The sequence below is a fragment of the Onychostruthus taczanowskii genome, unplaced genomic scaffold (assembly GCF_017590055.1).
Source record: "Onychostruthus taczanowskii isolate IOZ18803 unplaced genomic scaffold, ASM1759005v1 scaffold5, whole genome shotgun sequence".
In the NCBI taxonomy this organism is placed as follows: domain Eukaryota; kingdom Metazoa; phylum Chordata; class Aves; order Passeriformes; family Passeridae; genus Onychostruthus; species Onychostruthus taczanowskii.
In genome coordinates, this window is record NW_024502568.1 from 6,154,507 (window position 1) to 6,179,056 (window position 24,550).

The 24,550-nt window shown below is 45.0% G+C and overlaps 1 protein-coding gene across 1 annotated transcript in view; it reads left to right on the forward strand.

The window, feature by feature from the left end:
* ARMH3 (armadillo like helical domain containing 3) overlaps positions 1-22,581 on the forward strand; it is a 121,430-nt gene extending 98,849 nt beyond the window's left edge. Inside the window, exons 25-26 of the mRNA XM_041415294.1 lie at positions 16,148-16,264; positions 22,114-22,581. Coding sequence (XP_041271228.1) covers positions 16,148-16,264; positions 22,114-22,206 — 210 coding nt within the window. The 3' untranslated portion in view covers positions 22,207-22,581. The remainder of the gene's footprint in view (positions 1-16,147; positions 16,265-22,113) is intronic.
* The last annotated feature ends 1,969 nt before the right edge of the window (positions 22,582-24,550 follow it).

Below are 24,550 nucleotides of genomic sequence, written 5' to 3' on the forward strand. Positions count from 1 at the left end.
ACCCTGTGCTCCTGAAAACTAGTGACTTGATGGAAGCATCTCACTACAGAGTCTTAGTTCTCACCTCAGCTGTAAAGATGTGCTTTTCTATTTTAAGGGATGGACCTATTTAATTACAGTACCACCTACAAGTCACTTTATAGGCATAGGAAGAAAACTTAGGTCTGTTGCTGGGCTAAACTCCCCTTCTCAGAAGAATAAAAAGAAATCTGCTGTAATACTTCATCTCAGCCTCTTTGCAGATACCTGAGCGTGACACACTTTTTGCAGAGTAGAATATTAACATGATCTGAACCTTAATTTCTCTGGTTGATGACAGCTCTCCACATCATGCAGATTTTGCTGAGCTTTCCACCCTCAGTAGTGCCCAGAGGGATAATATTCCTGGACTCCTTGAGGCCTAAAGTGCTTCTGTTGCTATTTAGTGTGTTGATGCATCAGAACTAGGAATAAGTGGTATTGGGGCTGGGCAGTTCATGTCATACCAAATGTTTTAGCATGGAGAAATTGGTCACTGACCGCTCCTGTCCTCATTGCTCAGGAAGTTAGTTGTTAATGTGTGGTCTTGTTAGCTTAAGGCATAGCCTGGTCCCTCATTGTCACCCAGAAACCCTTCAGTTGAGTGAGGCATGATTTGAAGGTTCAGGTAGCTGTTCTGTTGTGAGATGAGGATTGAAGCTGCCATGGCTTTCATACCTGAGATAATAACTCAGCATGACTTCAGCTAGGTATGTCATGGAGACCTTTTTATGTGACTGGTTTGGAAAAGGTGAGGTTAAGATGCTTGAAGGAAACTGGCCAGTTGGCTTGATCCCGGTCTTTGTTTTAGGAAAGAATGATGCAAAAATATGTGAAGTTAAATCTGGGGAATAAGTGGTTTTTATTTTTATGGAATAACCTGTAGAAACCTGGGGAATGGAGGGTGAGAATCACCTGCTTGCACTCTCCCCGAGCCCCTTACTTTGCAGTTCTTAACAGCATTGTTATTGAAAAGATTAATCCAGACTCTGGGCTGTCAGCCCTCTGCAGTCACCTTACACAGTGGTACCTGGATGTTTACAGACTGCTGCACGTTCTTCTGTCCTGCCACTTGTGACTGAGTCAAGAACAGATGCTGGAGAAATAGCCACAAAATGTTGAAGACAGCTGTCCTCTGTCACTTTGTCTTGGGAAAGGCGATGGGATCGTTCTGATGCTCAGTGTCCCTCCCTGCCAGAGGCTCTGATGAGCCTGCTGGATAAGGGCAAGTGGCATTCCAGATCTCAGGCTTCGTGTGTTCTTTGTAGCTCCTACTGTATGTTCCCTTCTCTCTGGGTACTGAATTGTTGTTCTGGCACAGTATTTGACTGGGGTTTTTTCCCTGCCCTGGTTTTTTCTGTGGGTGGCTGAGTGCTGTCACACTGCTGACAGTGCACGCATTTGAGAGGATTCCTTTGCATGTGCCTTTCTGGCATTTTATGATTCGATCTCTTTCAACATGTGATAACAGAATAGAAAGTAGGTCACTTTATTTCTTTTTTGCTTTTCTCGGTTCTGCAGTTCTTGTGATGTTTGGATTCTTTCTGGTAGCAGTTTTGGAGACTTGTGACTGGGAGAGTTCAGTTGGTTCCTAAAGCCTTGGTAGTCATCTTAGGGTTGGGCCTTAACAGGACACTAGGGATATCTTTTTTTGTAGCCGTTGTGTGCCTTGGGTAGCCTGTTAATTAGTGCCTTTCACATATTTTAGAGAGTTGAGAAGGAAAAATGATGATTCCTAATCACAACCATCCTAATGCACAACCATCATTTGCTGCTATGCTGCATCCTGTGGCTGCTGCCAGCCCTGCCCTGCTGGCCTCTCTGAGTTGATTGTAGATGGCAGTTGTTGTCTAGAAGCAGTAAACAAAGTGAACAGCTCTACTTATTGCAGTTGGTGAAAATACACCGTGTAAAAGCTCTAGGCACAGTCACAAGTTGGGCCTTAAAAAGGCATATGGAAGAAATTCAGTCTTTGCTGAGTCAGGCCAGTTCAGGTTCCAAGAAACCCCAGACCTTTAAAGTACCTGAATTTTTCAACCTGCAGACTTCTGTGTTGTATTTATAAAGTCTAAGATGTAGAAGTGTTGGGGTTAAATTATAGCACTATTTCTCTGAAGCTCCCTTTAGCAAATGATACTTAGAACTGTAAGATCAGAGTCTCTACAGGGTAATTAAAAATGTGACCCCCTTTAGCTTCTGCCACTGGCTTTCTTAGCAAGGTAAGTATAGTACCAATTTGTTCTGTGTTAGCTGAGGGTGAGCATGGATCCCTCTGCTTTATCCTTAAAGGTGTGTTACTATGTGATCAAATGCAGACAAACATTTTGTAGAGCTTCTTTGAAATGTGAGACTGAGTTGAAGACACAGAGAGACCTGGTCCCAAGCTTCCATCCAAACCTTCTAGTGGTGTTGAATTCCTGAGGGGACTGCTCAGCTGTTATGTTTGGTTATTCAGGAAAAGAACTTGAACTTGTGTATTAGTATAAGGTGCAGTTTCTTAAGAAATTTGCTAAGCAAGCATGAAATCCTCTTTACATATAGCCAAAAATTTGGATCTGAGAATAATATCAAGAGGGCAATGCAGCAGCATTTTGGGAAGAGCAGGGTTTGAGTCCCATTTAAACAAAAATAGTTGTGCAAATAAAACTACCAGCTGATGCAGTACAAATTAAAGGTTTTAAAATCTGGAGAAAAAGCTGCTGAGTTATTAATCCCTGAACTGAAGCCCTCAGGTCCTTTTGGTGAGTGATTTCAGCTTGTCATCTAATCCCTTTGACTCACAGAAAAAACAGACCCAGAGTTGTTCTCTGTGGTGTAGGTAGAGGAAATTAAACCAGTGAACTAAATAAATAAATTGATTAATTGGCAACAATAAGGAGTTGTGTATGCACTGTATCTAATTGCTTTCTTTATGTTGTCTTCTTCAAACTCCTGGGAAGACATGGGTTTATGGGATGCTCATGCAAAAATATGCTAAAAAACCCCACTTCACCAAGGCTTTGAACCTTCATCTTCAGAGATCACTTGTGAGTAATCTTAGGTTGCCTTGGACAGTCTCTAATGGGGACGTTGCTCAGCCAGGTTGAATTTATGCAGTGGAAATTCAGGCTGAAATTGAATACACCTCAGGATCACAGGGTAAATCAAATCTCATTTCCTTGCTTACAGGCGATGTGGGCTGTGTGGACTTTGTTTCTCCTTCTCCTCCTCTTCTTCCTTCTCAGTAATTTTTGTTCTACCAGATCAGAGCTACCTTTTTCTCATATGAAATACTGAGGAAGTGGCTTCCCTGAGCCTTATTCAAAAACCCATCAGAGCTAATACTTTTCAAAATGTTTGATGTCCAAGAGGCACTTGGGAGCATTAAATCCTCACACAGGGATTTTTAGGCTGTAGAACAGTGGTGTCCTCCAAGCACTGCAGAAATTACAGTGGAGATGATATTTCCATCACAGATCCTGCAGGTACTGATCCATGGAATATGGCAAAAGAGAAATATATAGAGAAAGCAGACGCACTGGTGATCAGCTTCATATCCCCAGGACAGTGGCATTGTCTTTACCTAAGTCTTCAGTATATCCCACCTCTATAGCCAGCAGGTTCTGTTTAGAGCTGTGACACCAGTGGGTGCATGCTCTTGATTCAGAGGGCAGGCATTGTGGACAAGTAGTTCTCCAGCTTGCTGCTCAACTTGCTGATCAGCTCAGCTTGAGGAGTCAGCAGCTAAAGGTGCTTTGGAAAGGAAGCATAGGTCGTGTCCTTTTGTTCTCCTCATCCTTTGGAGAGAACAGGTGCCAGCACAAGTCACCTTTTCCTTGATTGTCAGTGGTGGGTACACAGCCAACACTGTAATTTTATCTGGCCCGTCAGCAATAAACCTCACCTTTGTGTCATGTCCTTCCTGCCCATCCAGCATCTGAATATCTGTGGAGATAAAAGCTCACTGTCATAGAGGTAAGATGCCTCTTTTCAGTCTTTCTCAGCTACTCATTTGAAGAGATTTGTCTCCTATAGTGTTGGGGGTTGTTGCTGGGAACATATGAATCATGAGAGTGCTGGTGCTGAAGGGGTGGTAGGTCTGATATTTTAAGGACATAAGTGGAAGAAATGTTTATGGGATAAACATTATGTTCCAAGGCATACAAGGCCTTTTTGTTCTCCAAGTATGTTTTGATTGCAAGATGCCATTTAACCATGCTAGGACTTCTTCTTCAGAGGCATAGCTATTATCTTGGGTTCTGATAGTTTCTATCACGTATAAGGAGAAAGGACTAGAAACAAATGAGTGTCAGCAACCTTTGGTGCCTCTGTGTTTACTCCAGAGACTGCACATGGATGTCTTTCTCTGAGAAGGACAGCAATAAGCAGCAGACAGTTTAATTTCTCAGAAACAACTGAGCTGTTTTCTGTGTGTGGTCCATCCATGCCCAAGTCTCTGCTCCCACTCAGCTTCACCTTGCTGGCTGTCTGCTGGCCAGCTTTCCAGCACAACTCCATTTCAGTCAAAAAGTGTCTGAGTCTACAGCATTCAGCATCCTATCAGCCCTGCCCTTGCTAGTGATTGTCTTGGATAGTAGCCTCTGCATTTCCATTTGTCCCAATAGCTGTTTAAATATTCCTTTTAAATTAACTTAGCAGTCAAGTTTAAGCAGTTCTGGTTTTGCGGGCAGAAAACGTTTTCTGTGTTGGCTATGGATTCTTCCAAGCATTAATGGTCTCGTTCTGTTTCAGTTCTGGTCATTGCCCAGATGGAGTTGCAGAAGAATGACACATTCCAACAGCACAAAAGGGAATCATTCCATAAATTAAAATGTTAACAAGCTTCACTCCTTCAGCATATCAGAAATTATTTGGTTTCCTTATTTTTGTCCTCACCACAGACTTTGTGCATTCCTTTTCGTCCGCTGTGCAATGCAGATTAGTCTGAGATCCCAAGGAGTGCCTGGGGTTTGTGAGGAGTCACTTAGTTGGAACAGATTTGATTTGATTCAGTTGTCTTGGTAGGAATTCCATAACTGCTGTAATTCTTAGAAACCTGACTTGCACAGCTGCATTCTCAGTACTTTAGTCATCTCTGCTCCCCCTTTACCTTCTCAGTCCCTCCTAATGTCAGTAGTGCCTGGTCCCCAACATCCTTGGTACTTGTGTTTAGAACAGAGGGAGCTGACTTGCACAGTAGAATGTCTTATTGCTGCAGTGAATGCCTTTGAAGGAAGAACTCCAGACTCTGGATTGCAGGCTAGGTGACCTGCACTCAGATTGACTTATACCACTTTTGGGACTGCTGCCTTAAAGCAGACATTTTGCAGCTGAAGTTTTCTTTTCACTACAGGATTTTCTGTAGGATAAGGATCATCCAGCAGCTTATAGCTGTCTGTTCCAACTCCAGATTTGTAAAAGCCTTAAGAGCTAGAACTTTTATGTGGGTTGAGTCACACAAATTTCCTAGCACTGCCCACCTTTTCTTATTAGCTTGCTACCTTAGCATACTGCTACTACAGTCTTTCCAGCTATTTGTAGCTAACCAGTTGAGTACAGATCTGGTATTTCTTTTGGGCTCTATCTTTAGAAGGCATTTTTGCAGACTGAGTTTGTAAGTCTCTCAGAATTGTTAAACTGTAGTTTTACATATTGTTATGCAAGAAAGGATTCCTGGAGTCACTGTGATAAGCCTGGAAATGTTGGCTCAAGACAACAGTAGTCATAAAGACAAATAGAGAGTTAGAAATTATTAGAGAGAACACAAAAATAAAGGAGAAAAACTGTGTTGTTGTCACTGTGTAAGTCTGTGATAACTCGTGTTTTAAATCTTGTGTATTGATTGCAGTGCCCTTAGTTCATCAAACATATTGAAGAACTGGAAAGTAGTGCAAATAATCAAACAGCTGCTTGCTCAGTGGGTTTCTTAACTATCCAGAGTCTTGCTTGTATTCAAAAATTTTTACTTTCCCTGAGAACAGACTTCAGTTCATTTTCCACATGTAGTCAGGCAGGTGAGCTTATTGTTTCCTCTTTCTTGGCTTCATTGCATCTCCTCAGGCCACTGAATGACTGCCTTTTATCACTTCCACTAACTGCTGAAATGTAAATAGGAACTAGGGAACTGATCTTCCTAATGTCTGCCCCTGCAAACGTATGCCTTCCTTCTCCAGTCCTAGCTGGTTTTCTCCAGCATGTCCTATATTGATTTGACTTACTTTAAATACAAGCATCCACTTGGTTTGTGGCCAGTTTTTTTGGCATATTGGTATTTAGTTTTGCTGCTTCCTTTAATTAAATATATTCATGCTGTGCAAACTAAGTTTAAAAAGATTTCTGATCGTTAAAAAAAAAAAAAGTCATGAGCTAGATTAGCATCCCCTTTTTCTCAGCAAGCATCAGACCTAGGACTGTACATTCATAAAGGCCATTGGCTTGCTAGTTACTGTAAAAGATCAAAAAGAAAATAAAAATGCATGCCAAGCTCCCTAGCTTTCTGGAGTGTCTATGTTCTCCTTTCACCTGTCTTGATCTTCAAGTCAGAGTCCTGGTGAGTTTTGATTTGGTTTTATCTCTATGTTAGCCTGCAATCATTATATCCCAAAGAAGTCTGTGGTGGCTGTGTGAGGGGCACAAGCTCTCTTGGATCCTCTGCTGATTTCTGTGAACCTGACCAGGTGTAGTTGTTCCAAAAGCCTCATGTGACTGCAGGTGTTTGATTAGACCATAACCAGAATAAGCCTCCCCACTGTTTTTGTCTTGGGCACAATTAGGTTTTGGTTTCTCAAACTGGAGCAGTGCACTTCTGTCTGGGTTTGATTGAACAGAAAGGGGTTTGTTGCATATCCTGCCTTAATCTGTTCTCTAGACAACCTTGTTCCTGAGCTAACAGTCTTCTGGGCAAATTTGAATTTCTTTGCTGGGAATGAATTTCCTCTGGTGTACATCAGGTATGCTGTTGTCATTTCATCAAGGCAATCTGGGCTGAAAGCTGTGTATTTGAATTCCAGCATTTGCCAGGATGCTTTCTGGCTACTAGTCCTGGAAAGATTTTATTTCAAATTTTTCTTAAAATCTTCAGCTACCATTTTTAAGATTCTTCTATCTGCCTTTGATTTCTGTAATAACTTTGCACATCTTGGCTTCTCAGTTCAGCTGGAGCAGCAGTTCCCAACTTAAAACTCTTTTATCTTGTTTTGGGGACCAAGGTTACTGCCCTTGCTTTGGTCAGTTAAATGCTGCTGAAGAGCTGCTGCTGATATTTTTTCCCTCGGTGTTCAGGAGGACAAGGTCTTCTGTAAATAGAGAATTGCACCAAAGGTTGCACACAAATCACAGCATTCATTTGCTGAATGCTGGTTAGCCACTTAGGCTGAACGGGTAACATGAATGATAACAGTGAGCATAAGGATGCTCTTGTCCTCTTGTGTGATGTTTTGGTGACAGCAGTTGATTTACTGCTCTGTGAGAATGCAGCTGGTAGATAAAAAGCTTCTCCTGGAATAGCCCATCACATTTCAGCACTTAAGTTAATTGTAAGCACAAAGGGGAAATAAAAAAATTAACGGTCCAGTCCATTGCTATCTGCAGTGCATTTCGAGCCTTGGCAGAATTGCAAGTGCTCTTATGTACCTAGCAGTGAGAAATGTTTTCATAAATGCCACCAGCTGGAGATAAGGGTTCACAACTCCAAAATGGGCTGTAACTCCAAAATAGCAAATCTATCTATCTCAGGGTTTTATGCTCCTGCCATCATCCTGGCCTTTCTTAACGCTGCCTGCCTTCTCAACAAAATTTCTAAAAACAGGCGAGCTTAGTGGGCCTCATTTGGTTTCTGGAGTATCTCCCCTTCCAGATCTAAATGTCTGCTCTGAAGACTGCTTATTTTATTAACTGATAATTTTTAAGATAATTTGTTTCAGGATCTTTGACTTCTTTTTCTCTGCCTGGGTTTTGGAAGTGCCAGGGTTACACAGTACATGGATGTTTGTTCCCTTGGCAGAAGCCCACCGAACCTTTTCCTTCCTTGAATGGCACAGAGTTGCCTCCTTTCTTTTCCCTGGAGAGCCTGTCCCTTCAGTCTGGGAAAGAGCACCCAGTGTCCCACCAAGAATACCAGGTTCTTCGTGGCAAGTGGCATATGCAGATTAGTGTAAACCCACTGACCAGCTTTGAAACTGGAAAAGGTGGATTGGGCTTGAGAAAAAGCAGTGTAACTACATCCAATTTTGCTCCATGTGCTCCAGACCTGAATGGGTTGAGCAAAGTGCATTTAACACATGTGGGAGTTGTCATGTGTACGTATAGATGTGAGTTCTTGAAATTACTCTGCAGCAAAAGCATTCCTGGCATGGGCTTTCTGGTAAGGTGGGCAGGCTTTCACCTGCCTGACAGCTGGAGCTCAGAAGGTGTTTATTGTAGCACAGCAATGCCTAGTCCTAGTGATGGCTGCAGGAATGTCCAGGGTTATCCCCACATTAATCTGTTCTGCTTGTCTATACCTCTTAGAAATTAAGTGCCCTGCAAGCTGTGCACATAGAGACCATATGTCTCCTTCTTACTTGCCTTTGTCCTTGTTTGCAGCCTTACTGCTTCTTCAAGTAGCTGTTGGTTGTTGGGAATGCCTGTCCCGTGGGAGCTTGGAATGGGCACTGTTTTATACATTTACAGTTGTTTCTTGGCGGAGCTGGGTAACAATTTTGGCTTTGAGATGTTTCTGAAAGCTGAGTGATTTCCAGATTGGTTGGATCAGTGTGTTTTTTACCACCATTAAATAAAGTTGAACACGTAAGGCTTCTAATGGATTGTGGGTTTAAAACATTTCTGAAGCAGATAACTCTTGTCCTAAAATAGGATGCCAATTCTGCTAGCAGAGTTCAGAGAACAACAGTAATTTTCTGAGTGAGCTTATAAATTATTTATCTTTAAAAGAGGCACCTGTGGGCAGAAGAGAAAAACTGTAACCAAACCCTCAGCCTCCATGGATGGAAAGTGTTGCCTTTGTAGGCTTGTTCCTTTAAAGATCACAGATCCCTGTGAGATCATTGAACAAACAGCTGAGCTACTATATATCATCTGAGCCTGACAGACTGGCTCTATGCTGAGGTGAGAAAAGGGGGTGTGAAATGTCCCTCCTTGATGTTGCTAAGTAAAATAATAATCATGATAATCTTTTAAGTACGATCAAAACCTTTTCCTTGTGTAGAGAAGTGATGAGGCCTGGATTTTGATACCACTCAAGTGCAGATGTATAAAAGCACTCCTCAGGAAGGATTTGGGACACAGAAAGTTAGAGTTGTGTTTGGCTGGGCACAGAGCCGTTCACTGAAAACAGCAGGACTGTGAGAAGTGACTGGCAGGGACAAAGGACCAACTAGTGGGCAGAGACAGTTCACTTCCAAACTCCAGGAAGCAGTGTCCTGGCTAATGCTCAGTGGGCTGAGCAGAGGGAGATTGACACGTTTTAGTCTGTGCTTGCCAGAGTAAACCTGGTGGGAGCTGTGTGCAGGGGTCCCTGCACCAACCCTAGCAGTGGAGAGCAGGCTGAGGCTCCTCCTCTCCCTGTTTCCTGGCTCACTCATCTTTGCTATGTGCTGCTCAACTTTGTCCATGTGTCCAGCTCCAGACACTGATCAAGACTCCCATGAGTTCCATCAGCTTTGGATTCTCCACAGCAGGACTGGAGCATGTAGTCATGTCTTCTTGTTACCCTGGAGCTCATGGGCAGCTGCACCCACCTCTTACAGCATTACTGCTCAGCATTGTTGGTGCATCCCACCTCAGTGGCATCCTGTTTCATACCTCAGAGGAGAAATTTGCCCTTGTTTGCTTTTACTTAATCTTTTTGTCTGGCTGAACTTTTTACTATTGGAAAAATATCATTTTCAGCAATTTTTCCTGTACTCAGGGCAGAAAAGATGATGCCTTCTGCTCTGGGAATGACAGATGTGTGAGCTGGTGGGGGCTGCCTTACAGGCTCATGCTCTCAGCCCACAGCTCAAGAGGGCCATGGGTCCTTCACTGCCTGTAGTACAAGCTGCAGCTGCTGGATGCAGCAGATCTGGGACACCAAAGCAGGATTGGCAGTGTGCTGTGAGTCTTACACATATGTGGCATGGTTAGCCTTGAATCTGCAGCCCACATCTTTGTCTTTCCCATCAGACCCACTCCTCTGGATCCATAGATATGTGCTGTACACGCAGCATGTCTTGGGAATCTGAGTTGTGAAACTATCATAGCAACATCCTCCTCCTCCTCCTCGACTTAGCATTCATGAGCATGGAAATAATAGTCATGGCTTGATCAGTGTGGGGGTGAGGAGTGGTGCTAAAGCATCAGCACTGCATTTAGCTCCAGGATAGCTGCAAAGCTAAGGTAGTGTTGGGTCAGACAAAATCTCTGTGCTGCTGCTAGTCCTGGATGGTGCTTTCCGGGAAGCCAGTGTGAATGGCAGCTGCTTCCAGCATGTGTGTGTGGCATTGGCAGCCTTAGTGGAGCCTCTCTCTGAACTTGGCTCCTGCAGACACAGAAAGAGGAAAGGGAGAAGGAGATGAGTGCAGCTGGGGTTTGGGCAGAGTCTGTTGGGAAATGTGGCAGCTGTGTGTGTGTTTTTATTTAACTTCTAATTATTTAGTTATGTTCTTTGTCTGTGGTGCTTCTGGGGATTAATTTCAACAAAGACTCCAGCCTGCATCAGCAACTTTAAAGTTGCTCTGTGAGAAGTGTGATGGCACTTGGAAAAAAATAGTTTTCTATATTAATTAGAAGTTACTACTGTAAAATTGATGTCAATTATCCAGCACTTTATTATGGAGAGGCAATAGCCTCTTTGTAGTCCAGGTGTCAGCAGCCTTTTCATTACAATGAGAAATGTTGCAATTCAGTTGAATTCATGAAGAGAAACACTCAGGGACTGTGAGTTGTTGTAGAGATTAAGGAGGGAGAAAAAGGGGAAGATTTGTACTAAACCTGGAATAAACAAGCCCGTTTGAGGACTGCAGTGTAAAATGCACATTTCTACTGGAATAGGAAAACCCTAGAGTCTCTTCCTACAGCCTCCACCCTCTGAGCTGAGGGGACAGCCTGCTGAGTTTGCTTGTGGTGTTTTGCACTTTGACTAGGTTTGGGAGGTGGGACTGTCAGAACTCTCTCTGGGTGTGGTACACAGGCAGTGACAAGCACTCCACCACCTCTGCAGGGTAGACAGAAGTCGTGTTTGGCTGCCCTTGGTCCTTCTGCCCTCTTGTGCAGTAGTGCTGATGAGAGGTTGGCATTACATGCCCCATTGACTGGCTGCTCCATCCTCTGGCATGGAACAGATGGGACAGAGCCTCTGGCTTTTCTGTCCCGTGGGGCCTTGCTAGTCCTGACCTGGAGACCCTCCCCCATCCCTGAGCAGCAGGGGCTTGGTGAGGGGGCAAGTGCATTTTAACCTGAGCATTGATGGGGGTGTTTTGCCTTTTGCTTGATGTGAGATCATTCAGTCAGTGCTGTTCCAACTTCTCCTGTGTCATGGTAGTTAATGACTGTCTTACGGGCATGGAGAAGCTTTAGTGAGGTACTGGTGATGCTGACTGATTGCATTCTTGTGCTTTCCTGTGCTAATTGAAAAGACAGTGTAGAGACCTTGATTTGTTCTTCTGGTTTTCCTTTTATTTTTCTGCCATTACCTGTGCATGTTTCCTGGGACCTACCCACCACCAGGTCCTTTGCTAGGTGCTGTGAATTGCTGGTGCTCTCTAATTTTATGTTCCAGTAAGGCAGAGACTGCAGATGCAGATGATGAAAGATTCTGCAGGTTAAAAAGTTACTAAGCAATGAAGCAAACGATATCTGCTAGATAGATGGGTCTTAGAGCTGCATGTTGCCCATTAGGTTTTACTGCTGGTGCAGCTCCCTCTGGCATTGCTGCTAACAGTAGCAGTGTTCTCCTGGGCACAGTGGGGGTAGGAGACTGCTGTGATCCCTGTGTTTCCCCAGGACAGGATCTTCCAGGTCTCTCCTGGGGGAGTGCAGTACGTTGCCTCTTGTTGAGGATCAGTCAGAGGGAACAGCTCTGGTGCAGTAAGGAAAAAATCAGTGTGTAGGACTAGTACAGCAAAATGATGTTGTGTGATTTGAATGCTGAAAATTTCAGGGCAGGAGCTACTGCTTCTGGGGTAAATGGTTTCAGAGCTTGTGTGACAGGAGGCCACTGACCCAACCAACCAAGATTGTCCGTCCAGTTTGCAAGGTAGCGGTGAGCTGGTGGATGGAGCAAAGTAAAGAGCCACAAACTGGGAAATAATCTTGTTCTCTGGGTGCAGTAACCTGGCATGGCATGGGTGGGATGCTGCAGAGAGCTGAGCCCCACATCAGTCCCTCCTTTGGAAGCTGTGTTCCCTCCTGCCATGTTCCTAAGGGGATGCCTCTACTCACAAGCTGTTGGACTGAGTGACTGGGGAAGGATTTATGGGGCATGGGCAGTTGTAGCTGCAGGAGGAAGCTGAAATCTGAATGCCAGAGAAAGCACTTGCTGTTCAGAGCAGCTTCTGAGAAGTTGGTCTGGGGACACGTGCAGGGACCTGAATCTCCAGCATTTCTCTGGAACTTCTAGAAATCAGTGAGTGAGGGGTGACAGGGGGTTAATTTGATGGCAGATTATCTTTAAATTACAGTGGTGCAGCTCCAGTGAGTTCTGGTTTGTTGCAGTGGAAAAAATGAGCGAATGTAGCCTCTGGGGCTGATACAGGTAACTGCAGGAAGGGAATTCAGCAGCCTTCCCTCCTCTTGTATTGACCCTGAGTTGCTTGCTTCCGTCATACTGCTTTTTTAAGACTCTGATCCCCCTAAGGTAACCTGCAAAAAGACTTTTAGATTGTGACTCCATTAGGGTTTGTTTGTTGGGGTTTTTTTTCACTGTAAAGATCCAGTAAGCCATTAAAAAAAATAATAAACCTTCCCCTGCATGTTTATCCTTGCAGTCTTAGGGGCATCACATCAAGCTCCTTGAAGATATCTACAGTCTGATTTCATCTGTCCTTGCCTGACACTAAAACTGGTGTTTTTCCAGCTTCACATGAGATTATAAAAATCTGAACGACTATTTAAAATCTCTTTGGAAGAGCAGCTAAAAATCCGTTCCCTTCTCATACTTGACCATCATGGAATTCATGTTTTCTAGACACGAGGCTTCCAAGAAGAATGGGTTGAACAAGACTTTGAAGGAGAAATGCTTTAATCCCAAAATTAAATTGCTCTAGTTCCATTGTATCTGACAGAAAGGTGTAGATAAAGATCTTGTGTGTTTAAGGAAAAAGGCTGTTCTTCCTGCAGTAGTTTTCCTGAGCAAAAGTCAAAGCAATGTGTAAGAAGGGCAAAGGATGCTAACATACAGTCTTCTATTACACAAAGGATGTGAATTTTTTTGTCATCTGTGTAGGAAGTTGATGCCTTTTAAACCTTCCTCTTAGGTATTCTTAATACCTTGTGCTGCTCTTTGACCTGTCCTCTGTCTAGCAGCTGCATCTTAAAGAGCAGATGAAATCATCTCAAGGATGGCAGGTCCTAATCTCAGTAATAGTTTCTATCCATTACAAGGTATGAAGTTGAAATGATCTGTGAGTGGGTTTATCTCAGATCCCACGTAGCATTTTTTTCTCAGTAGCAGCAATAAAGGGAAATTATCAGGCAGTGGGGAGAAGCTGTTTATTTTTAACTTACCCTTTCTTTTTAAGTTCTGTTTCATAATTAAAGGAGATAAGGAGTGGAAGCCAATGAAATACATAGCTGAAGGGATAAGCTGACCTCAAGCTCACTGCAGAGATTACAATAAGTAACAGAGTAGAGACTTTGGGGCCTCTTTCCTTCCCTGTCCTCATCCTAAAGTATCAAACCGAGTTCTTAGCTGCCTTTCAAAGGTGAACCAAGCAGACAGATTTAAAGGATTCTGGTTACAGAGCTCACTATTGCTCTCAGAGTTCACTTCTCTTCACCATGGTTTGAGGATGCCTCTCTTGAGTATCCGGAGGGATCTCTACTCAGAGCTAGCAAGGAGGAATCCTGATTGTTCCTAAAGAAATGCATGCATCCACTGAGTGATCACAACTGTGTGGCACTGTGCACACCTGTGTGTATGGGAATACAGGGAGACTAAAGGGAAGGTTCCTAAGGAGTCAGGTAGCCCTGAATAAAATGCCTTTGCTCTTGAATTACTGCTGCAGAAACCTGTTCAACTCCTCACCTTGCAAACCAGGTTCTTTCTCTGCAGCTTACTAATCTTGGTCAATTTGGCTTCCTCTGATTGACAGGAGCAAGCTGCCAGATCCTTTAGTGCTCAGCAGAAGGTGCATTATGCTATTACACTGTGTCCCTAGTGGATAGTTATTCCTGTGCCCATGTGGCTTTCTTTCATCATTGCTCTTGGCTCTGCAATACTTCTTGTAGCTTCTGCACACAGGAGCAAGAAGGGCAGGCTGAATTTGGAGATGGATGTCATTGCAGGGGATTCTTTCTGCCAGTGGAGCTGACAAACAAAACAGCATTAGGAAATGAGTACTGGAGAGGAGGCTGTGAGCCTTTGCAACACTGGCAAGCTGTTTTAAATAGCATTGCAGAATCAGAATCAACGCAGTTGGAAAAGGGCTCTGAGACCTTCAAGTCCAAATCCTTATTCCTATCCCTAGCTTGTGTCTGCAGTGCTGGAGGACAGTTGAGCTGTAGAGACTGCTGAGTGACCATCTCACCTGGGAACCACTTCTGGGACCCCTTTTTTCCCCCAGTCCTCATTTGGGTGATTCCCTGTAGCTTCTGCCATCTCAGGCCCTAGCATGACTGTCTGTGTGCACCACTGCCAAATGCAGAGTTTGGGGGAAATAAGCTTTAGAAGGAACCCTAAGCAACTTCTGATTTCTTAGAATAAAAGATGTAAGGACAAGATTCAGTCCTGTAAAGAGCAGGAGCTGCCTAAAGGGGCAGCTGGCAGGAGTGCTTACACTGCTGGGAGTACAAGAGGAGAAGTGCAAGGGCTCCTTGTTGTTCTGGTCACTGTTGTCTTCAATCCTCTGCAATGCTCTTCTTAGGATCTTTTCTGAATTGTGATGCCTTGGAGCAGGGTCCTCTGCCTTTGCACCTTTTACCATGTGTCTTCTTGACTGAAGCTTGTCATGAGCTGGGGTTACTGTAGTGCAAATCTCACATGTTCATATTCTGTTTAGCTCTCAGAGTAAATGGCAACGGCCTAAGAATGAAGTTATTGTGTTTAGGAGAATCATTTCAGGCATATGTTTGCCTAGGAGTGTTGACCTCTATGGTTCCTTGTAGGAAGATTGTTGTCACCAACCATCTCACAAGTGCTTTGAGTAATATGTTAGTCCATGCAATGCTTTAAAGCTAAAAATCATTGTGGGAGTCCCTCTTGGTGTTCCCTAGTTAGGAAAATGAATAGTTCAGTAGAACAGAGATGTGTAACTATGAGTTTGCAAGTATAGCCCAACGCTGGGAGCAGAGTAGGGCAGTAATAAAAGCTGGAATTGCTTTGGTTGCAATGAAGGCCAACAGTAAAGTATCTCCCAGGCAGAAAGACCTGGATTCATGTCTTCATGTCTTTCTAAAAGCACAGTCCACACCAAGGCTGGTCTTCTCTTAGTGCTTGTCAAAAGCTTGTTCCTGTCAGGAGAGACATGCAGTGCTCTGTATGGAAGCTGACTGAGCAGCTGTAGAAGCTGGTGATTTAGCAGGCTGTGAATGGTGATTCATGAGCCAGGAGGGAAGTGTGGTGACAAAACTAACCTTGGAAAGACTGTGGGGCTGGGCAAATCTGTGTTTGTATTGTGCTTCTGTGTTGTATCTGGGTGTACATGTGGCAATTAGGTTCTTGGTTTATTAATATGTCTAATTCTGATGACAGAAAGCTGCTGCTGCCATGGATATAGGTTTCATCTACCATTCTCATGAGTGGAGAAATTCTGTAAATGTCAGGACTGTTCCTTGGCATTAGGAGGCCTTTAGTGCCCGCCTCAGTGTTGTTAATCATGAACCAAATATTGGCTGTTAAAGCCACCTCTGTCATGAAAACAGGCGCCAGAGCTGTGATCTGTCTCAGCCCTGCTCCTCCTGTGCTGAGGAGTCTGTGGGTACTGATTGCTGTGCTGTGTTTGGCTGTTTCTGGCAGGTTTTGGAGGTGGTACGGTCCAACTACGACACGCTGACGCTGAAGCTGCAGGACGGGCTGGACCAGTACGAGCGCTACTCGGAGCAGCACAAGGAGGCTGCCTTCTTCAAAGAGCTGGTGAGCTGCCTCGGCTCTGAGCAATCAGCAGCCCTCTCCAGAGCCTTTGCTTATGGCCTGGGCAGTGGTATTTGGGGTGGAGCTGAGCAGTCCCATTACTCCACTGGACTGCCCCCAAAGACAGGGCAGGAGCAGGATCTGGACAGACACTGCTTGTCTTAACAGGTCTGAGAGCTTCCTGGAGCTCCCTGTGTGGCTGAAGAGGAACCTCCAGGCTGCTTAGGCCAGCACTGGTCAGATGGTCTCTGTCCCTTTTGCCATGGGATTTGCTCTGCTTTGTAGTGGTAAATCTGTATGGGAAGAATCTGTATGACTGATCTGACTGCTCCCACCTGGGGTTAATCACGCAGAGCAACTTTGCTTTTTTGCTGTTGTTAAGGGGACCATGATGTTTGGGTCTGGTGAAATGCCTTCCTGCTCACTGCTTTTCTCCATCACTCACAAAAAAGGGTTCCCAAGCAAGGAAAGTGAAGGCATTCCCTAGAAATGTCTCCATCTGCAAGAGGAAAAGACTGATGGTAGGAAGACCCACAAAAATTGCAGAGCAAAGACAAAAATGAGTCTAAATAATTCAGGTTGGTAGTTATAATTCTTCAGCAAGTCAGCTTGCTTACCCTTCTCCAGAGAGCCCTGAGGGAACTTTTCTTGTCCAACAGCCACATGAGCATGGAGGCAGTGTTTTTGTAGTGACTGGTGTGTGAGGGAAGCCTCACTCTTGAATCATTACAGCTTCACCAAAAGGGAGGGATCTCTAACTTTGGCAGCCTTCTCCACCAGTCTGAGAACTGATTCTTTCTCCCAGCTCTGTCCCTGCTGATTGATGAGTAATTGATGCCTGCCTACTCTGTCACGAGTCTCCATGAGTTTGGGCATGTTGTTGTGCACCCTTCTGTCAGCTCTGCTCCAGAACAGGCACCTGAAATGGTTTTGTTTCCTTTTACAGCATGCTTTTAACTCCCTTGGGGTCATTCCAGCCCTGACATTGTGTATTACAAGGGCAAAACCACTTGCAATTGCTTCTATGCTATTTTTCTGTGTTTTTTTCTGCCTTTTTTTGTCTCTCTGGTCTGCTGTTTGACACAGCTTTCCTGGAACACAGCAAAGAAATCTGGCCATAGCCTCCCTGTGACACAGACTTCTTCTGTTACTGTACCCTGGAAATAAGACACATTCCTGTTTCTGTTGTCGTTTGTTCTGTCCCAAGGGCTCCCACCCTCAGCCAGCATCTCCTTCCCCTTGGCCACATAACTGCTCTGCTTCCTGCATGTCCCACTTTCCACTTGGCCTGGCAGAAGCTCAGGCTGATCATGCCAATTGATTTAAAATTATACTCTCAGTCCTATGATCATCACAGCCATGAAACACTTCAGTAAAATAATTTTCTTCCTAGACCAATTTCCTATTTTTTTCAAAATCCCAATTTTGTACCATTTAAGAATCTGTTTATCATAACCAGCCCGTCAACTCACTTGTGAAAATTGCCCATCCAGGTACCCCTGGGACCCTCTCCTCAAGAGCATATAAAAGCCTGAATAATTACTGTATAAATGTGCTGATTTGACCCAGTTGTGAATCAGTTTAATCCACATCTCTAGATGCCCTGCGAATTGGGACCCTATTAAATGTTCTTTACTCACAGCTACAGAAAATCCCCTGCATTCCATTAAGCTGTTCCCTCAACACAGCGGGAAATGAACCTGATACGTTGTGATTTGTCTTCAGCAAATCCAGTTGGCCTCCCAGCCTCCTTGCTCTGTTTTTCTCTAGGTGCACAGTAACTGATGGCTTTATTAATTGTTCAAACAACTCACCAAAAAGGCCCTAATCTGCCCTGTCCTTCCCACAGCCCCTTCAAACCAGGTACTTGCTTTCTTATTGTGAAGCTTTTGAGTCTTTACTTTACTTACCAGCTTCTGTTGCTGGTCTGATGCTGGATAATACCCCTCTGCCCAGTTTGGTTTAACCAAAAAAACCCAAATAAACTTTGGGTTTAACCTCTGAGGTTTGCAGGATTTCATGGAGAGGGAAGTTGGTGCAAATCTCTTTGTGGGCTGTACCAGAGGATCAGGGCTGGTGGTGAACTACAAGTTTCTGAATTCACATTGATCCCATCAGGTCTTCCTGGACAGGATCTGCGTGCAAATAATTCTTTCCAGATTCTGCCAGGTTTTCTTATCACTGTCTGCAAATGTTTGCATCAAAGCAAACCCTTCTTGGGTGGGGAATGACACAGAGGAGACATTTTGCTTTTCAGCTGCCTTTTTATCTCTCTTTGCTCCCATTAAGTAGGTGAACAGAAGCTTCCCCAAGCCATTCTGGGGCTCCTTTATGCTTAGAAATCTTGTTCTCTCTCCTTTGACCTGCTTTGCTAATTCACTGCTTCACTTCTCTTGCTTTGCCTCAGTGCTGCTCTTTCTTGCTAATCCCAAAGAAAAATCTGCTTTCTTCTCCCATTCCCTTTTCAGTAAGGTTTTCAAAGGTGCAATACTGTGGCCACATTGTGGTGGAAGGTGATGTGCAGATTGTTTTATCAGCTGGGTTTTTTGGCATGTTGTGCTGCCTTTGAGGGGCTGAAGAAATGAAGTTAGGAAGTTTTCTAACACTTTTTATTTCTTTTCCTTTGAAGCCTCAGGGATGTCATTTGAGGTCTGTGCTGCTTTGATAGAATGAATGGTTTGGATGTGAGCGTTTGGACCCTCACATTGCAGCTGGAGGAGTGTGTGGAAAGAGATTTCAGCATCTTTCCAAAACATTCACTGTCTTTGCATTTAGATAGGTTTCATCAGTCTCAACATAGTCTGATTAGGGGTTGATTTCTGCTGGGGAAATTATCTTAATTTGACTCTTAATTAAGTGTAGTAGTCAGTGTAAATGTTCTTCCCATTGTACAAATAATTTAAGGGCTGCTTGTTGATTAGGAATTGGTTTAGTTGATGAGCTTGCTGTGAAATAGGAGTGTTGGTACAACCTTGCACACTTCCAGCTCTAATGACACAAAACTAAAATTTAATCATGTTTTCCCCCCATGGTTAATGCCCTTTCTTCATCCATTCTTTCATTTACTCATTCTTCCACAAGTGATGTCAGTATTTTGTGCATTTTCCATTTTTTCAATGTTTTTGGACTAATAGTAAGAAAACAATTTAGAGCTCTTCTGTCCCTAATTCTCCAGGGTACTCCATACAGAAGCAAGAGAGGACATGTGTTCTGCATGTACTCCAAGCAGAATTAATGTTAAAGCTCTGACCTTAATTTCTGCAGCTTTGGAGCCTTTGTGCAAGTCTGGAGCGATCTGGTAAATTCCAGGCTGGCAGCCAGGCCTGGGCTGCCCACTGGACCAAAAGCTAGGAGGCATCCTGGGGTGTATCCTTATGGAGCAGCTTAGGTAGACTACAGGAAGCTTCTGAAATTTGTCCTTGTTACAGACTGACACCTCCCTGTGTAACTGTCTGGTCTTCCAACTTTCCAACTCCAAAAGGGGGATGAGCTCTGGCTCCCTGTGCTGAGCCTTGGTGCTGGAGATAACTTCATTTAACTTCAATTTGAGCTATTCTTACCTTTTAAACAGGTTGGCTCAGGCTGCCTGATTTCTCACAGCAGAAGAAATTCTGGGCAGAGATTTGTGGTAAATATCACTCTTGTGTGTTATCATGGCCACTCTTCTCCCCGGTTTGTGTTAAGGCAGATCTACGTTCATCTAGACTGCTCTTGGCCAAAGTTTGTGTCTAAAGCTTCTCTTCAAACCTGAAGCTGTCTTTAAATGAAACTAGCTCCACAGTAGCTTCAGGTGAGCTCCTCCACTTCACACAGGTTTTAAAAGTATTTCCTCTTTTCCTGTGTAAATCTTCTTTGTCTAAATTAGGCTGTGTATTTCTTGCCCCGTCCCTGGAGAGACAGATAAATATTACTCACTGTTCTCTTTCTGACCTCATTTTACATAATGGAGTGTGTTTGCTCTATTCCTCCTTCTCTTTGCAAACTAATCAGGCTAATTAATTTCTTGTGCTCTACCCCATAGCTACGATTTCTGCTAAGCCCTGTGTTCTCATTGTGCCACTCCAGCCTCACTTTCTGGGCTTGCAGTGACTCTTTCTTGGAGACCTTGATGTGTATACAAGCTGGGAATCTTCTACTGCTGGTGCCTGAGTCCTGGCAGCAGTTCCTGAGGCCAGGAGCTCATTACTGCTTGTACTTTGTGTTGTTGCTGGGACCCACAGAAATGCTTTTAGTCAGAATAAGGATACTGGCTTACACTGCTTGTAGCATCTGCCCCTTTTCTTCAGGCAATCATATTCCCCAGAGCAGAGAACTCCCCACAGCTCATTACTGGTCTTCCTTCCTTCTTGTGAGAACTGGCTGGATCACTGGCATTGGAGCACTTGGTAGGACTGGGACCAAATCCTGTCAGTGGGACTCCTGTCTCCTGGCAGCAGGACAGACCCATGCCAACCAGTGTTCTGGAGACCACTTGCAGCGGTGTTTAACACAGGGTACAACCGTGCTACTAAAAACTAAAACTATTTGAGGATGGAGTAAGTAAAAATACTACTAAAGTAGAGAGCTGGGGGGGTGCTCCAAGGGAACAAAGATGCTTGGGGTCTCTGCCAAGCATCCTGAGAGTTTGTGGTTTCTGCAGATGACATAAAACTTAAGTACTTTGTCTTTTAGGGTAGACATCTTTGCTGGCATGCTTGGGTTGTTAGGGTTTATGCAATGGGGCTCACTGGGGTTCATTTCACAGCTTTCCCTGTTAACCTTCCAAGTTTTGATTTCCTTCCCTTTCTTACACATTCTGCCTTTTGGGTAGCTTTCTGCCCTTTGAGTGTGCTTTCCTCACCAGGGTAGCAAGTGGGACCCTTGGCAGTGTGTATATATATGCTCTTCCAGCCCCTGGTATTGGATTCCTCATTATGCATCTATATAATTCTTCCTCCAGTGCTTTTATAAAGTACAAAACACTAACCAGGTCAGCAACAACCTTATTATCACAGGCTCCGAGTCTCTGGGATCGGTAATCCTGTTGTTTGGATGAGCTTGTGTCAGTTTTGCTTTCTGTCACTGCTGCACAGTCGCTGACACAGATGATGTTTGACTTTGTTTTCTCGTTGCCAAGTGCAGCTGAGACTGAGCCCAGTCTGGGGCCTGCGTATTTGGCTAACGAGTCTGCAGGCACGAGGGGGGAAGGGAAGCTGCTGCCAACAGGGCTTCCCAGCTCTTCTTTGTGCTCTGTGGGTGACCAGAAGTCTGGGTGTCATTGAGGGATAAAGGTGTCTCTTCTTCAGAGACAGCCAGTGAGGCAGCTGCACATGTACAGCACTGGGAATACACACAGCTGCCTCTGAACCCAGGGGTTTCTGCCAGCCTGGCTGATAATTTGTGTTTACAGCGCAGTGGTGTGGCCTCTGTCCTCTCCTTTGGTCTGTATCTTTGGCTCTGTGGGTTCTGGAGCAGGACAGAGGCCACGACACTGCATTAATGTGGGAAATGCTCACTGGCACTCTGGTGGGCATTGATGAAATATGATCTTTAAGCTGCAGCCTGGGACTGCTCACTTCCCCCATCTCTTTGCCCCAGAACAGGAAACACAGAGCATCTTCCCCCATCCCTGTCTCATTGGGAGTTTACTCTCCTTGCTGGGATGTCACTGTAGACATTCCTGTTTTTCCAAGAAACAGCTGAACCTCAGCATTTCCTTGCTAGGCTGGAGTCTCAGTGAGAGCTTGCTGCAGCAATTGCTGTGGAGCTGTAAATGCAAAACAGCTTCATGCGGAGCGTGGAGTCAGCAGTGTCAAAACTACCAGGCTCATGAGGAGTCCCGTGGCTAAAACATCCCGTTTTGTTTCTGTCAGGTTCGCTCCATCAGCATCAACGTGAGGAAGAACCTTGCTTTCAACACGCTGAGCCAGGAGCTGCTGCTGAAGGAGTTCTCGACGATCTCGTGAAGCGGGGCCGCAGCCGCAGCGCGGGCGGAGCGGGCCGGGCGGGCAGGGACACTGCGGTCTGCGGCCGCTGCCTGCGGAAGGGACTGTGTTTCTTTTAGGGGAACGCCTTGCTGCTGTGTGTTTGATCCCAAAGGAATGTGTTTAAACAGATCTTGGGCTGAGGAGAGCTGATTGGCATGTTGAGGAGGAAGCAATTTTTTATGGTGCCACGGGAGTGGGCAGCCATTCCTGTGACATGGCAATGGGAGATTCCCTCCACAGCCTCAGGGAAAATGCACTGGAAACCTTTGTAGCAGAGCTGGGGAGAGCTCACAACTGAAATAATAAAACCAGCCCAGCTGTGTGAAACTGTTCTGGGTAGAGATTGCTCACCTGCTCCATTCTCTGGTCCCAGGTGAGGGCTGTTCTTTTCCATCAGCCTGGGTTAACGTGTCCTCCTGTCATGTAAGTCAAATCCACTGCCATCCCATTGGGAACGGCTTTGGATTATAAAACAGTTTCCCCAAGGAGCAGGCCTTGCTCACTGCTGTCTCCTGATGTCAAAAGGTGTCACTTCAACCAAGACATCAGATTACTGGAAAAGGGGAAACTCTGCCTCCAAGGCTGTTGGCTTGCAGGATCCAGTGTGAGCCAGTATACAAGAATATGGGTGATCAAACAGAGCACTTTGTTACTGGAGACCAGCTCTGCTTGGGGTCACTGTTGCTTCCAGTAGCCCCCAGCTCATCCGCTGTTTCTAAGGTAGAGGGACATTTTTAGATATTTGGTTTTCATGGGGCAGAGGACAGGCTGACTCCTTCTCCCCACTCACCTTAAAGCTAGTTAGAGACTGCTTTGCGACAATCCTCCTCTTCCTCACAGGAACATCTGCCTTGCACATGTTTGCAGGTGCCTGGTGACCTTCATAAATGAAGAAGTCTCCAGTTTTTCCTTTGTGTGTAGCACACAGTTAAAATGCATCTGGAGAAGCAGTGACTTCACTTTCTCACCCTCCTGTCTTCACCAAGCGATTTACAGCGGTGGTCTGCTGAGGGCTTCCTAAGGAGGAGCTCTGGGATGATGCTGTGGGGCACAGGCAGACCTCTCTGCTCCCAGAGCCGGTGCTTCAGAGGTGCCCAGGTCTGGCAGAGCCTTTTTGGAGTGCTGTGTCAGGCTCCCAGCTCAGGAATACACAGCACAGACACCCGTTCCACACCTGTTCCCTGCTCATGCATTTTCAGTTCCCAGTAGTGATGTTTTGATATTAGGATCTGGCTTGACTTGGTGGACTGAAGTAGACAAGTTATTTACATCCCAGATCCACAGGGTTTTTTTCCTCCCCCTAGAAAACAGATGTTTTTTTTAAAAAGTGCCTAGTCCTGCTCTTAGCCTTGTAGGTTAGTGTGAGTAATGTGGATGTCATGCTCATTTACTACCATTTTTAGGCAAGGCTTTTTTCATGCTAATGTGCATTAATTGTGTTAATGTTTCATCTTACCTGCTATGAGCATGGGAAACTGAAAGCTGTGTCCTTGGCCACCCACTGGGCACAACACTGATGACATCCCTGTGTTGTCTTTGGGAGCACTGGCTTCTCTCAGCAGATGATACTATTCCTCAGCAGGGAATTGGCTGGCTTTTAACAGCTAAGCCAGACATTTATTTGCTTTCTGCCATACAAGTGTATGGGAATGTGTATGTGTCAGAGGGACAGTGCTTAGGAGAGCAAGCAGCCTCCATAAAATCACTGCCTGAGAACAGGCCAGGGCATGTAGAGGAGGCAGCTTCTCCAGTGGAAAATGAGAACAGTTGTTTGCAGTATGTGCTGCTTGTCTGGGGGAATAGAGGGGGATCTCACCTCTGAGGGGGGAGTTCCTTCTAAAGGGGACTTGAGGTGCAGCCCCAGCATTGTGACTGTCGGAGCATTGAGTCACCCAGCTGTCCTCATGCCTCCTGTTCTCTGAGCCCATTTAGGCTGAGCCTAGACACATACGTGAGAGAGTTTGGGATGAGTCTGCTTCTGACTTGGCAGCCTCTGGAATTTTCAGCTTCTCACTCTGGGCTCAGCTGTCCTGTCTCCCTGAGGATGCTCCCTTGCTGGGATGATATAGAAGCCCAGGCATGTGTAGGATCAGTTCCTGAGCCCAGCCCTCATCCAAGTCTGAGCTGGGGAAGACTGTGATACATGTCCTCTTGTCACACTGTCACTGAACCAAGCACTGTAAATGGATGTACATACAAACCTAGAGCTCAATAAATAGCAGAGCCCCGCCTGTCCAGTGTGCAGTGTTTGTCCTTCACTGGAGGGAGAGGGGGGTGGTTGTGGGAGTGGCCCTGTCACCATTTGGTGGCACACTGGCTGCAG